This window comes from Amborella trichopoda, chromosome 12, assembly GCF_054954075.1.
Source record: "Amborella trichopoda isolate Santa Cruz 75 chromosome 12, AtrichopodaSantaCruz75HAP2 v2.0, whole genome shotgun sequence".
NCBI lineage: Eukaryota > Viridiplantae > Streptophyta > Magnoliopsida > Amborellales > Amborellaceae > Amborella > Amborella trichopoda.
Window position 1 is genome coordinate 40,059,691 of NC_142347.1, and position 15,364 is coordinate 40,075,054.

The following is a 15,364-nucleotide window of genomic DNA, read 5'->3' on the forward strand; positions in this document are numbered from 1 at the left end:
GTTAGGAAACCTTCTCAGCAAGAACCCGAAGGGAAACTTCTGTTGACTCGCCAATTTTATCATAATTCCCTTTATCTGGGTTATATTGCAAAGTGGACTCATTGCAAAGGGCTGAACACATAGCTATGTGCAGAAGACATGGGAATTGAGCAGGGAATTCAAGCTGAAAAAACAACCAATAAACCTCTTAATACTGCCCAGTCGATCAGAAGCAACACGCACAACATCATCAATAAGTAGGACAAAAGCGCTTCAGAACAGAGAAGCACGTTAGTATCTAACTATTCACTAAAACTAGCCCAAAGCAGGGTTCTGTTCATCACAGAAGCTAATACACACTGAGACATATTTCAGATCAGAAGAGTGGCTCTCAATTACCACAGGCATGGCTAAGAAACTTAGAAACTAGAAGCAGACATATCTACAAGAACGATTTCATACAGAAGCCCAGAGGGAGAATCAGGTAGATCAATAACTTGACAAAAACAACTTCAATCATAACTTCCAAGTATCTAAGGGCAGATCTCTCTCTCTCTCTCTCTCTCTCTCTCTCTCTCTCTCTCTCTCTCTCTCTCTCTCTCTCTCTTCTTTTCTGTTTTTTATGGCTTGGCAGATTTTCCTTTTTCCTTTTGTATGGAAAGTTTTAGGAACAGAGCAGTCGCCCTAGGAGTTGAACAAAAAGATCCATACCACCAGGCTCCTGCACTGACTCCTTTATCTGTATATATGGTTCACAAATATTGTTAGTGAATTTCCATTTTTGACAATATCTCAGTCATTTTGTGTTGATAGATTAAATTATTCAAAGATGAAAATCCATCTCCTGGAAAAGGAATATACCTGCAACCCTGCAGCATCAAAAATTATGCCTTCTGGAGCATAAGTTGTTCCAGTAACAGTGTATTCAGTGGAAACAGGTCCACGATGGACAGAAGAAACTACACAAATCTGCAAAAAATTATCAAAACTAATCAAACGAAAAAATCATACTGTGAATGTGAACTCCATAACAAATAAAAGAAAAGTGTTAAAATATTAATATGGCTAGAAAAGCCATAAAAAGGAAGCATCACATTTCTCGCCTTTCACAGCTTTACACATGCCACAAGAAGTATGAGTGTAAACGTCCTGGACCTATCAACCAATCTATCATGTCATGCACAATATATACAAGGTACCTTTCTGAATGGCCACCAATAAACACATTAATTGGTACATCATACTTCTATATATGATGTTAAGTTCATATCCTTTTTGATGGGAAAAATATATGGATACTGCCTATCACATGACGATGCGACTGATATGCCTAAAGCTGACTGATTGGTAGAAAGCCACAATTATTACATTTTTTAAATATTGTACTAATTTGCGCTTGCTCCAATCTTTGGAACATAGGAGAATCCAAAAGGTAGCTACGTCCCATTCTAACTACATTATCTTACTCCTAATTTAGTAGATCCAGTTAGAGCCTCCTCTCTCTCTCTCTCTCTCTCTCTCTCTCTCTCTCTCACACACACACACACACACACCCACACCCACACCCCCCAAGAATTCCTTATGGTGATCTACAAATGTAGGATGGTAAAAGGAATAGGTAAATAATCAAGTCAGACAAAAGTGTAACAGTTACAATATCTTGCTTTGAGTGTTTAACTTATAAATGACCTCCTAATTCTGGTGTATTGAAGTCCAAATCAAGAGTAAAATTGGTAATAACAGAAAATAGAAACAGGTATAAGTTCTCCGACATAAATAGGAAATTCTGATGCACAATAACTTACAAACAGGATATTGGCAGTATCTACATATTTCCCTTTTTCTAATCATCCTCTACGTACATGAGATAAAAATTTCATGTAATAAGTCTACAAGAAAATTATGTCAGGAAAATAATATATGTATATATGTAAATAAAAATAATGCAAGAGCTAGAACAGCTTTGGGTTTCCCTTTGGATTTTAATTTAGGGTTTAGGGGTTGTAATTTTTTATCGTATTTATTGTTAACAGAATAGACTCAAATGCCTTTTCTCCTTTTTTCTTGTTTTTGGCTACGCAAGTGAGATTTTGTGCATGCCCCACTCATGTCAATATGCAAGACAAGAGATGAGATAGACCTTTTGTGTGATATAATATTTATATCTCTATCTTTCTATATGCATTTGGACTTTACGTTTACTCTATTAAACTCAATGTCAATTGCAGAATTCGTATTCCCCATCTTTCATATATTAATCTTTCACCTTCTTCACTTGGGGGTGCACGCTTTTCTTTTGGAATACCATTATGGATCTTCCAAATTATCTCCCTTAGGGTGTGTTTGTTTGCTGGAAGATAAACGTTCCCTGGAAACACGAAGTTCTTCTTTGCTGAAAAGTGGAATGTTATCATTTTTTTAAGTGACAGTTAACTAGAGTCAAATGTTATCTTCTAGAAGGTTTAAAGAAGTTCTGGGTACCTGTGTTTGATAACCTGCTTGAATGTTAAGGAAGTTTTGGGTACCTACATTTGATTACTTGCTAGAATATTGAGGAAGTTCTGAGTACCTGTGTTTGATTGACCCTGTAATGTTTGGCTTTTGGAGAGACGTGAATAAGCCAGTTTTAATCATTAGTTAATTTTATAGTGATATGAGGCCAGTAAGTCATCTATGAAGGCCACATTTAAGACCTTCCTAATATTCAACATGTCCAACAAAATGTATATCTCATATGAAGGGTATAAGGAGTCCGTTGTGCTATCCCTCTCCCTCTCCCAAAAAGGATGGCTATTACGAGCTTTCGTGATATGGCCTTTATATACTTATTCCATTGAAATAATGATAGGTTTGATTTTCTTTAAATTTTTTTAAGGAAAAGAGAATAGATAGTTGATAATCGTAATAACTGCCACCATTAACTTGTTAGTTTGAATCGAATGATGAGCATAACCATGATGATGGGACAGATTCGAATGGCCTCGTTCACACCCCACATACACAAACAAAAAAAGGAGAAATGAATAAAAGCCATTTTGCCAATTTGTTATTAAACCAATTTGGTTGTTCATTTTAACTAATTTGGTTCTTCACTTCATATTGGTTCTTCATTTCATAAGCCAATCATTACACATCAGTATATGTCCAATAAAAATGATTTCCCAAAAAAAAGACAAATTGTCATTGGTTTAAAAAGCGGACCACCCAGCTCCTAGGCGGTCCATAAGGCCTGGGCGCATCGCCCAGGCCTAGGCGGCCAAACTGGGCTGTGGTCCCTAGGCGGTACGGAATCCGCCTAGGCAGCTGCCCAAGGCCTAGCCCTGGGCGGCTGCCCAGGGCCTGCGCACCGCCCAAAGGCGGAAAACTTGTTTTTTTTTTTTTCATTTTTTTTGCCAAAACCCCTTTTAGAGTAATAGAAACCTCCAAAAACTACATTTCATTAGATCAAATCATCGAAATATTTCTCAAAGTTTGGAGTTCAAGCAACCAAAGTAAGTGCATTTTTTAGATTGCTAGTAAGTGCATTTTTTAGATTGCTTGTTTCATTTTGAGATGTCTTCTTCAGGAGGTAGTCGGAGTGGAGATACGGGTTGGAAATACGTACACAATCCGAATCCAAATGACAAAAATTACGTTGGATATAATTTTTGTGAAAAAGATACAAAATGAGGCATAAACCGGTTTAAGAAACATCTTGCCGGTATTAAGGGAGATGTTGCCCCTTGAAAAATGTTCCTAAAGCTATCTCAAGGAGGAAATTAAGCAATTTTTAAGTTATGAAAAACAAAAACAAGACAAAATCCTTGCCATAGATCTATTTCTGCAACTCCTAGAAAAAGTGATCCGGGTTGGAAGTATCGGTACAATCCAAAACCAAATGATAAAAATTGTATAAGGTGTAATTTTTGTGAAAAACATACCAATGGGGGTATTAGCCGATTCAAAAAACACCTTGTTGATGTTAGAGGTAATGCTGCTTCTTGTACAAAGGTTCCTGAAGCAGTTCGAGATGAGATTAGACATCTTCTGAATTTTGAAGAACCAAAAAATGATGAAAATAAGCCTTGTTCTATGGAAGTATCTTCTCCAGTTTCTAGTCGGAGTGGTGATCCAGGTTGGAAGTATGGTTATAACGCGAATCCAAGTGATAAAAATCGTATTAAATGTAATTATTGTGGAAAGGATACTAATGGGGGGCATTTACCGGTTTAAAAAACACCTTGCCGGTATGACGGGGGATGTTGCCCCATGTAAAAATGTTCCTGAGGCTACCAAGGAGGAAATTATACAATATTTGAGTTCAGAGAAGCACAAAAAAAAAAGTAGAGCAGCCAAAACTCCTAAGGCATCATCTGCACAGACTGCACATACTAGTAAGAGGAAGGTAGAAGAAGAGGAGAAGGAAGAGGCAGATTCAGAAGAAACAAAAGACGACAAACGTGATATTGAAGAGGGAGATGATTCTGATGATGATGACCTCAACTCTTATGCATATGATGAGGCTCGCCCTATTGATATTCCTTCTGATGATGATGATGATGATGACTGAAGACTCTTGCCTCTTGGTGCTAACTACTTAGTGTTGAGTCTGTTGACTGTTGTGTTGAGTCATGAGTGTAGACTGTATATTTTCTAAATTTCTATATATTTATGTTGCGTCGTGCGCTGACTTTTATATCCTACACTTGTATGGTTTTACGGTTTATTGTTTTAACAATATGGATTATCAAAATTCTCTTCTCGACTTCTATCATTTTTCTTTTTTTTTCAACTTGAAATATGGTATATTGGCATCTTTACTGTTTTTTCAACTGGGCAGCCGCCCTGGTTCTGGGCACCCGCCCTGGTTCTGGGCACCCGCCTAGGCGGCCACGTAGGCACTAGGCGGTCTGGACCCCCCAGGCCACCTACGACCCGCTCAGCGCTTTTTGATATACTGCAAGCTTTAAATGATAAACAAATCACACGGATCAAATCTTTTCGGATACTCAAAAGGAAAGAAACTAGGGGCTAATTCCACTCTTCATGAAGTACCCATCTGTTTCTCTTGCCATCTTTTGCACATTCTCTATGTTGAAAGAATGGCACTTAATATATCACAAATATTTAGGTTTGCATGCTTCATACAACATCATATTAAAAGAATGGCATATGATCATCATCTGAGATTTCTGAAGTAGTGTTCTTCTCAGGTGAATGCTCCTGCTGTTGCAGCAGTAGATCAAGCAACATTTGATCATATTCTCGACCAAATCTTGCTGCTTATTTGTGTGAATTACTCAGCACAACTTAAGGAATGTTCACATAAATCTCATGATATGATCACATTGAAATTTATGATAAAAAATAGGCCCAACATAGCATGCCTTTTTCGCACATTGCTGCTGCAGTTGCAGCAGAATTTTTAGCATTAAACACATCTTTAAAAAAACATAATATAATCTTATTGTGTTGAGATTATAACAGCTTTGAGTGGATACACCACATATTCATATTTTCTAGATCGAATTCAATCAAAATTCACTGATATACATTTTGTAGCTGGTTATTCTGTGACGTAAAACCAGCAGTGAATGATTCAATTTGAGCCAAATTTAAATGATGAATATCATCAATAAGTCTCCACATCTTGTGGATAACTCGAATTGAATACTAAGTGATAAAATTTTACAGTTTAATATGCATAACATAAATCACAATGACAAAAATAGAACACATCTGTGCTACTCTTCTGCTGCAGATGTTGGAGCAGCATAAACTATTCAAAAACCCTTAAATCATAAACATGATCAAAACACATCCCTCCTGTTCCCTAACAAATCCAATAAGTTTTTTAACAAGAAAAATTGGATCCAAGCATAGATTTTTGTAGCTGATTTTTCTGTGACAAAAATTCGGCAAAGACATCTATTTTTTACGCTCAATTTCTTAATGAATTTCTCTAAGATGGCAAAAACTCATTTAAAGTCAACATCAAAATAGCACATTGGATTCAAATACCAGAACCCAATGTGGCCATAAAAAGCTCTGCAATAAGCCAATTTACTGAGACCAATCAAAATTCAATAAATTTCGTACTTCAAAATTAATTTTAAAACCAACACATTACACCCCCAATAACCAACATTTCACCAAAAAATTAGTCCAAAAATGGACCATAAAACCTAGAAAATCACTCAAGTGGAAGCATCTCAAGATCAACACAAAGATTATACACCTCAAAAACAGAGTAAAAACTCTAATTCAAATGTTAAGTACCTTTGCAAAGATCCTTAAAGAGAGATTTCGTGAGAGAGAGAGAGCAGATGAGAGATTGGGGCGTAAGGAGATGAGAGAGAGCAGATGAGAGAAGAGAGAAGAGATTTTGGGGTTAAGAGGAGAGATGGAGATAGAGAACAGATGTGAGAGAGTAGAGGGACATAGGGAATGAGAGAGCAGATGAGAGAGAAAGGGGCATACCTGGTTAGGGTTTGGCACGAGCAGGGAGGAAGAAGGGAAGCGAGGGTGGCTAGGGTTTGCGAGTGCAGCTGGAGGAAGAAGGGAAGCTCAGGCGGCTAGGGTTTGGAGGCGTGAGAGAAAAGAAGGCGGGATTTCATTCCGGTTATGTTTATCGAGCAAAACAATCTAAGGCGAGACTCTTATCCAAAAACCTATCGGAGACTTTGGGTTCCTAACTCCCAATTAAGAACTTGAACTTTCACCATTTTAAACGAAAAAGGGAACTTTGTGTGAAAGTTTAAGTTCCCAGTGCTGTAGCAATTCCTGCACATCAAACCCCGAAGGGCTACACTGTCCGGTAAAGTTATCTTACCGGACATGAACTTTCCTAAAAACAAACACGCCCTTAGTGTCCCTTGAATGACATGGTGGTGATTATCCGTTGCTTGCCAGTTTTTCTCTTGTCATATGTTGTAAATTAGAGTAGGAGGGAGGCTCTCCAAAGCTTGTTTATCATCTTGTTATGAATTTCTTCTAGAATAGTTTAGTTGGGAGAGCTTGTATGCTTGCATCTATTATAGCTTCGTGGTTGAATCTCCACACAAGTGCTTGCCAAAGCTCCCCAACAAAAGCAAATGATGGTTATGGTCTTCAAAGTTGATCTGACATTTGGAAACATCGATCATGTACTCCATTGGCGGTTGGAAGCCTTCTTTGATAAGTTATCCATGCAAACCATAAGGCCTTAGAGTGTATTAGATTATTCCGTATGGTTTCAAAGTGTTTTGTCTTAGGCCTCATGCTCTCTAATAAGTTCATGATAACTTTTTGATGTGACTTCTTCCCATAACCATACACACCCATGAGAGTCTATCTTCATCCTCGCTTCGCCGATTTAAAATATTTTCTAATGGGATTGTATAAAATGAGACCATTTACTATCGATACAAGGAGGTCACTATTACTTACGACCATCCGAGAAAATTTCTTTTGAACGTTGAGCTTGGTCAATGTAATAAATGCAGCCACCCAATTTTACATCCAATGGTCAAAATTAATTATGACCACTTTGTACCAAAGGTAAATGGTCTCACTGTATAGTTTTCCTTTTCGCTCTAAGCTCTCAACTTTCTCCCACGTGTTGAAGGGAGTCACCATGAGTTCCCATCCCAAAGTTGGGAAATGTTTGAAAACCTTCCAAACCCCAACTCCCTTATATTCCTACACAAATATCTCATAAAGGAATTCCTCAAATTAGCCATGGATCAAACCAAAAATAAATATTGGAACCATCTCCTTCAAGTCATTGACTGTTTTATTTTATTAATGGGAATATTATATTCCTTTCCAAGCCCAAGATTCGCTCCCAACTACTCTAGAATATCAGATGGTGTGTCTCCAATGATATTTCCTTCTTATAAGTTGTGACCACAAAGATTGGTTTTTGCTAGCCAATTCCCATCAAAGTTTTGCTAATAAGGACATGTTGACGTTCTTAGCTGATGTCCTTGTTTCTTTTGATACCAAGTCCACCTTCACTTTTGGGTTTATAAATGGTGCTCCGTTTAAGAAGGTTTGGGTGTTTGGGGTTTTTGGTGGTTTCCCAAAAAGAGGTTCTTTTGGAGTCTGTCTAGTGTGCCAATTGTCATAGACGGTATTTTGAAGATGGAGCACCAATGATTTCGGATAGGGATAAGACATGAGATGAGCAAGCAAAGTGAGTCTCCTGCAAGTCAACCCTTTGGTGTTTCAAGTTTCCAACCTTATGATATAGTTTTCTTGATGATGGGTTTGCAAAGTTTGGGGGTAAGTTACCTTAAAATAGTGGCAAACCTAGATATGTAGAATACAGGTCCAACGAGTTGCATTTTAGATAAAGAAATTTTTTTTTTAGCGGCACAAAAAATACATACAAGTTTGTTCTTGTACAGTTTTTTCTCAAAACAGGTGTAGGACTAGAAGTTGTAAAGAGTGGCTTAAGAGAACGACATGATTATGTGTTTGCCTGATGGAGGGAAAAATTATAGTTATTTTAAATTTCTATTCAATTTTAAATGATGTATATTTTGATTTGAGTTTTAGGATTTATTTTTAGAATTTTATGTTTTTTTTGAGATTCTAGGGTTTTCTTTTCTTTTTTTTTATTTACTATTCATAGTAATGTTCATGTGTTACTATTCATAGGGGTATATTTAGACTTGTAATATTGTTTTAGGGGTAAGTCTTAATTGCTTACTTGGGTGTAAGCTAATTTAGGGTTTCATAGGATTATATAAGGTTGGATGTTACATTTTAGGAGAAATGTTATTGAAATATATTTTATTTTATGAAGGAATAAAGTTTTTTGATCTTGGTTTGATTTACAGCCATGTTTTTTCTCTATTATTACCAATTTTACTTGTTTAAGGTTCAAGAAAATTTGAGAACAAAGAAAATGCCAGACAAATGGAGAAAAAGTATTGTGGTACTACTTATTTACAAGAACAAAGGAGACATACAAAATTGTGCAAACTATCGAGGGATCAAGCTTATGAGTCATACTATGAAGCTCTAGAAAAGAGTCATTGAGCAACGACTAAGGCATGAAATGAGTGCATCTGAAAACCAATTTGGTTTTATACAAGGAAGGTCAACAACTGAGGCTATTTTCCTACTTAGGCAACAGATTGAGAAGTTTAAGGCAAAGGGAAAAGACTTCCACATGGTCTTTATTGATCTAGAAAAAGCTTATGATTGAGTACCTCGAGATTTGATTTAGCGGGTGCTGGAAAAGAAATGCACCTCTAAACACTACACCAGACTTGGTGAGAGATATGTACGATGGAGCGCCAACTAGTGTACGAACAACTAGTGGAGAAAAAAGTGAGTTTTCAATGACAATAGGTCTACATCAAGGGTCAATATTGAGCCTGTACCTCTTTGTCTTCATTATAGATCACTTAACTAGGCACAAACAGGAGGAGGTATCATGGTGCATGATGTTCGCAAATGACATAGTTTTGATTGATGAGACTCGAAACGGCATCAAAACAAAGTTAGAACTTTGGAGGGATGCTCTAGAGTCCAAAAGCTGTAAAATTAGTCGGACTAAGATAAAGTATATGCAGCACAAGTTTAGTAATAATAGGAGTAGGGACGAGAAAGTAGCTAAAATTGACGGCCAAGAAGTTCAAAAAAACTGCACTTTTGATATCTTGGGTCGATAATACAGGAAAATGGAGAGATCGAAAAAGATGTCGCACACAGAATTAGAGTTGGATAGGCAAAGTGGAGATGTGCAACTAGAATTTTATGTGATCGCCGCATACCAATGAGGCTGAAGGGCAAGTTCTATAGGACAGCGGTGAGACCAGCGTTGCTCTATGGGACGGAATGTTGGGCAGACAAAAAACAATATACTCATAGAATGAGTTTAACAGAGATGCGGATGTTGAGATGGACAAGTGGAAAGAGAAGAAGGGATAGAATTCAAAATGAATCTATTCGAGAGAATTTAAGCATGACACCAATAGGCGATAAAATGAAAGAGAGTAGACTTAGGTGGGATGGCTATGTGTGGCACCGACCAAATACAACACATCTTAGGAGGTACAAGTTAGTTCAAGTGGAAGGAATGAAAAGGAAAAGGGGTAGGCCCAAAGGGCGTGGTTGGAAGTAGTCCGAAAAGATATGGGGACTTATGGCCTCACTGAGGATATGGCCTTTAATAGAGCAGAATGGAGAATCAGGATTCATGTAGCCGACCCAATTAATTGGGAAAAGTCTAAAATGATAATGATGAGGAAGGTTCAGAAAAATGGTGGATTCAATTTCCCACCTTCCCTCCTGCATCAAGTGGCATCATAGCATGGTTCGAGGACTACAAGAGATTGTGATGGCTTGTCGTGGATGTCTTAACCGTAGGGATGCCGATCTGATCCAACTATGCAAGGAAATCAACAACTTGACGGAGAGGGTTACAGAGCTATTACTGCGTAAGAAAGGCCAGCAACAGCATGCCCTCAACAAAGAGGAATCTACGGGGATAGATCCAAATCAAGAGGGTTTTTATGGAAAATAGCGCGAATCAAAGTCCAACTCAGAGTTGGAGTGAAATGATGAAGCTTCCTTCAACCACTCGTTCTATGCACGCCCTCTGTGTTGGGAGCCTCATGTTCGGGAGAATAAATCATGGGAGTTAGTTGATCTACATGATTTGAAAGAGAATGAGCTTGATTTTGGCGTAGGTCGTATCGAAAATCAGCAGATCATAGATTGAGATCTGCCACCAATTTTGATACATACTTAGATGATGAACAAGATCTTCTAAGAGATCCAATCTATGATGATGATCAAGATTACATGGGTGAACAGATGTTTGACAAAGAAAAAGATCTTAAGGATATCAAAGAGGCGGAACATTTAAGAGATTTAAGGCATTGGAATCAGAGTAGCACAATGGAAGTGTGGTTGACTCATAATCAGCAATTTGTGGCCTTGGTTTCAGAGAGTAATGAAATAGATGTTGAGAAAGCCTCTAAAGTACAGAAAAATGGGTTTGAAGTTTTCTACACTATTTTCAATAGGAGCTCAAGAATAGCTGAATTTGATAAATTTGCATTGATTCCTCAAGATATATATATCAGGATCAGTTTCTTCTGGAATTGTTTTTACCACAATAATATTTGAGCCAACGAAGAAGAAGAAGGTTGAAGAATGCAATTTTGATGATGAATTCATCTTAGCACATTTCAAAACTCGAGGATACGTTTTCTCCGACCAGGGGAGAATGATGGAAGGAAACATTATAGTTATTTTTAATTTCGATTCAATTTTAAAGGATGTATATTTTGATTTTAAGTTTTTTTTTTGGATTCTAGGGTTTTCTTATATTTTCTTTATTTATTATTCATGAGTACTACTCATGATATTGTTCACACGTATTGTTCACGTGTTACTGTTCACAGGGATATTTTTAAAATTCCAGTATTGTTTTAGGGGTATTTTAAAGTAGTGCTACTCATGGTATTGTTCACACGTATTGTTCACGCATTATTGTTCACAGGGGTATTCCTAGAATTCCAATATTGTTTTAGGGGCATTTTAAAGTCTTAATTGTTTACTTGGGTTTAAGTTAATTCAAGGTTTCATAGGCTTATAAAAGTTCAAATGTTACATTTTGGGAGATATGTTATTGGAATAAATTTTATTTTATGAAAGAAGAAAGTTTTCCTCTCTTGGCTTGATTTACAGCCATATTCTTTCTCCATTATTGCTGATTCTACTTGTTTAAAGTTCAGGAAAAGCATGGATTCAACTTTCCACCTTTCCTTCCTGCATCAATGCCCAAGAAAAAATTAGCAAATCGTCATCATAAAGGAGGTAGGATGGTGAAGTTTTAACTTTAGAGTTCCTAGTTGGTTAGAACCTATTGCTTTCATTTATTTTTTGATAAACTTGCTAAAAAAACCCCATGGCTGTGAGAAGAGGTATTGGGATAAAGGGTCGTAGAAGTCCATTTTGCCATAATCAAAAGGGGTGCAATTGAGGACAATAGAGCATTTGGGTATGGTGATGCACAATTTAACACAATTAATAAATTTATCTCCAAACGCTTATATGTGAAGTTCATTTTGTTAGAAATTGAAATTTTGACTTTGTCAAATGCCTCATGCAGGTCTATTTTTAAGCAAAAAGGTTCTTTCTTTTTGCTTTCTGGCCATACTACAGATAAGTTCATGTGCAACTAAAGGTTGCTTGGAGATGTTTCCGTTTTATAGAAAGTTGCGTTGGTTAGGGCTAATGATTGCAGTTTTGCTAATGACCTTGTAGATCACATTGTAGAGGCTTAGAGGACAAAAATCAGCCATGGAAAGAACATGTTCTTTAAAATAAGAGTGATGAAAGTTAAGGGATTGCATTATTGATTGCCAACAAAAGGTATCGCCTATGGCTTGAGCATTCCCTTGGCCCGTTATGTAGCAATATATATATAAAAAAATTTGGTGGGAAAACGTTGGGTACAGGGGATTGTTTGCATTTAGACTTAATAAGGTATTACCAATTTCCTCAGAGGTTACCTCATTTTGAAGTAGTTCATTTGCTTCCTTGATGATTTGGGTTTCAAAAGCGTGGAGTTATATGTGAGCAATATGGGTTGCACTCTATCTAGAAGGTTTTTGTAAAAGCTTGAGCTTCATGTATTATGCCTCTTTAGTTTTGGCCAGTGAGCCATCTAGCTTTTTGAGTTTAGAGATGTTTGTTCAACACTTTCTCATCAATTTTCTTGAAAATAGAATTTTGTACTAGAATCGCCTTGAGTTAACCTTCATTATCATCATCATCCGAGCCTTATCTCAACTATTTGGGGTCAGCTACATGAATCTCGATTTATCATTTTGCTCTATCAAGGGCCATACCCTCAGTAAGACCATAAGTCACCATATCTTTTCTCACTACTTCCATCCATGTTCTTTTGGACCTTCCCCTTGCCATTTTAGAGTTTTCCACTTTAACCAATCACACCTCCTAACCAGTGTTGTATTAGACCCAACTCACCTAAGTCTACTTTCCTTCACACCTTGAGTTAACCAATTTTGCCTTTATTTTTGTTGTCCAAAAGAAGACTCATTTGCAAGAGCTATGGAGAGCTCCCTATGGAGTTTCTTATCATCATAAAATTCAAGGTTCATGTATCATCTCCAGCTTTTCTTTAAGTTGTTCCATTTCTTTAAGGCTTGTTTGATGCTTTTGAGTTTTGTGCCTAAGCATAGCACATCCTGTAATTCTTTCATTCCAACACTTCTTTACAATTTCCTCACAATAACTACGTTCAAACCACATATTAAAAAATTTGAAAGGTTGTAGTCTCAATCTATGAGTTGCTCGATTTGCACTGCAATGGGTTGTGGCCTGAATTAGATCTTGGGAGGTGGTTTACTTTAGAAGTAGGGAAAGAAGTAACTTATTAGTTTGAAACCAAAATTCTATCTAGCTATTCATAGATAGAAGCTCCTCCTACTTTGGTTATTTCTCCAAGACAGCTTGTAGGCAAGTTTCCCTAAGCCTATGAGACCGCAACTATTTATTATCTCTAAAAATTCCATTCTCTACTTCCATGGAATAGGTTTTCCTCCCCTTTTCAAATTCACAAATTGTGATGTTAAAATCCCTAGTCACAAGACATGAGTGTGTGTTAGCAATAGGGGCAAAGTTAGATATTTCCCACCGTAGGTTCCTATGAGTATAAGGGCTATTGGAGGCATAGACTATGGAGAAGTTACAATAGATTGAAGTTGAGGGTTCAGTGGATTGGACATGTATTGTTTGGGATGAGGAGGGCTATGATTTGAAATCGTATGTCATTTTTAATAGAACCAAACTACGGCCACACCATTTTTTCATAGTTTGCCACTACTCCATAGGAGCTATCCAGTTTCCTAGATATCTTGTTGAATTTCTTGGAGCCGACTCTGGTTTCATTGTCACAGACTCCAACATCAAAAATATCACAGAAAGAATGACTATTTCGGCAGAAGTCCCTCAAGTGCACATGTTCGACACTCTTGTATTTCTTTTCTATCCTACAGGTTTCAGCCCAACCATTTCAGCATATCCGAAACAGGTTGAACATTGACAAAAGTGTGAAATTGTATCAGAAGAACCAGCATGCAGGGCATCATATCATTTATAGATTGGAAAGTGGGAAAAGTTTTTATTAATTCAAGAGCTAATGAAGGTTACTTTGAGGGTGAACCTGGAATACTTAAACCTTTCGACTAGTCAAAAACTAGGAAACAGGTGAAAATCATGCATGCCAAATTAAAAGGTTAGAATGACAACCGAAACCAATATAAGGGGTTTTCAATTTTTTGAATATATTCTTTTCCATTTCAGATATTTTTTATGAATTATTATAACTTTTTAAGTAGAGTTTGATAAGGCGCATAAGTGTCCTAGTTCAAGTCCCCAGTTAACTTCTCATGAGGCTTGGCCAAGCCTGAGTCTAAAGATACATTTTATGTACCTCTATATAATGATTTTGCACACACACACACACACCCACATCAAATTCAATAAAAGTAGCATTAGAAATGGCATTAATGAGCCTCCTCAACTGCTCCCAGGATATCAAAAGTAGCGACCATGAAGGTTTTTATTTGACTTCTTCCAATTCTTTTAACTATTTGAATTCATTTTATGAGGGACTGAGAATGGCCAAATTAACCTCTGCGGCCTTAGAAGGCTATCCAAATAAACAAGAAATAAAAAAAGTTTCAATGTAGGTTTTATGACCACGCAATTCACAAAATCTGCAAGGAGTATCTCAATCTAGTCTGTAAAACATAGATCATGCATAATACTCAATAGGAAGAGAATATGACATCATCGAGAAACTATTGACAAACTCTCAAAAGCCAAGCTATGAATGAATTGAAACGCACAACATTAATCTAAGTTACAGAACACTATAAGGTAAGCCACAAAAAATATATCAATGTGCATGTTAAAAAACGATACGAATCACCTTTGATACAGACATCATATTAGTCGTGAGAGTCCCTGTTTTATCACTGCAGATTACAGTAGTGCAGCCCAAAGTCTCCACTGAAGGGAGAGATCTCACAATTGCATTCAATCTTGCCATGCGTTTTGTACCAAGCGCCAAACACCTAAATCAATAAAGACAATTTCCAAGAGGACAAAAGGGGACCTTATTTCAAGACAATCCTTGTAAGTCAACAAATTGTGAACAAAGCAAAGTTGAATAATACAATACTCACGTAGTAACAACAGCAGGGAGTCCCTCAGGAATTGCGGCAACCGCAAGTGCAACAGCAATCTATGAATTACACAAACAAAGTACATGACTAATTAAAAAATAAGAAGAAAAACAAACCTCTTAGAAATTATAACGACAAACTTCTCGTACAAATGTAAATAGAATTTTTAACATGACACCAAGTAA

The 15,364-nt window shown here is 37.0% G+C and overlaps 1 protein-coding gene across 3 annotated transcripts in view; it reads right to left on the reverse strand.

Annotated features, from left to right (window-relative positions):
• ECA3 (endoplasmic reticulum-type calcium-transporting ATPase 3) overlaps positions 1–15,364 on the reverse strand; it is an 86,983-nt gene that overhangs the window by 24,574 nt on the left and 47,045 nt on the right. For all 3 annotated transcript variants that reach the window (XM_020675189.2, XM_006857058.4, XM_088853776.1), the window contains 4 exons: positions 15,180–15,238; positions 14,924–15,068; positions 841–948; positions 11–163 (listed from right to left, as the gene is read on the reverse strand). In XM_020675189.2, coding sequence (XP_020530848.2) covers positions 11–163; positions 841–948; positions 14,924–15,068; positions 15,180–15,238 — 465 coding nt within the window. The remainder of the gene's footprint in view (positions 1–10; positions 164–840; positions 949–14,923; positions 15,069–15,179; positions 15,239–15,364) is intronic.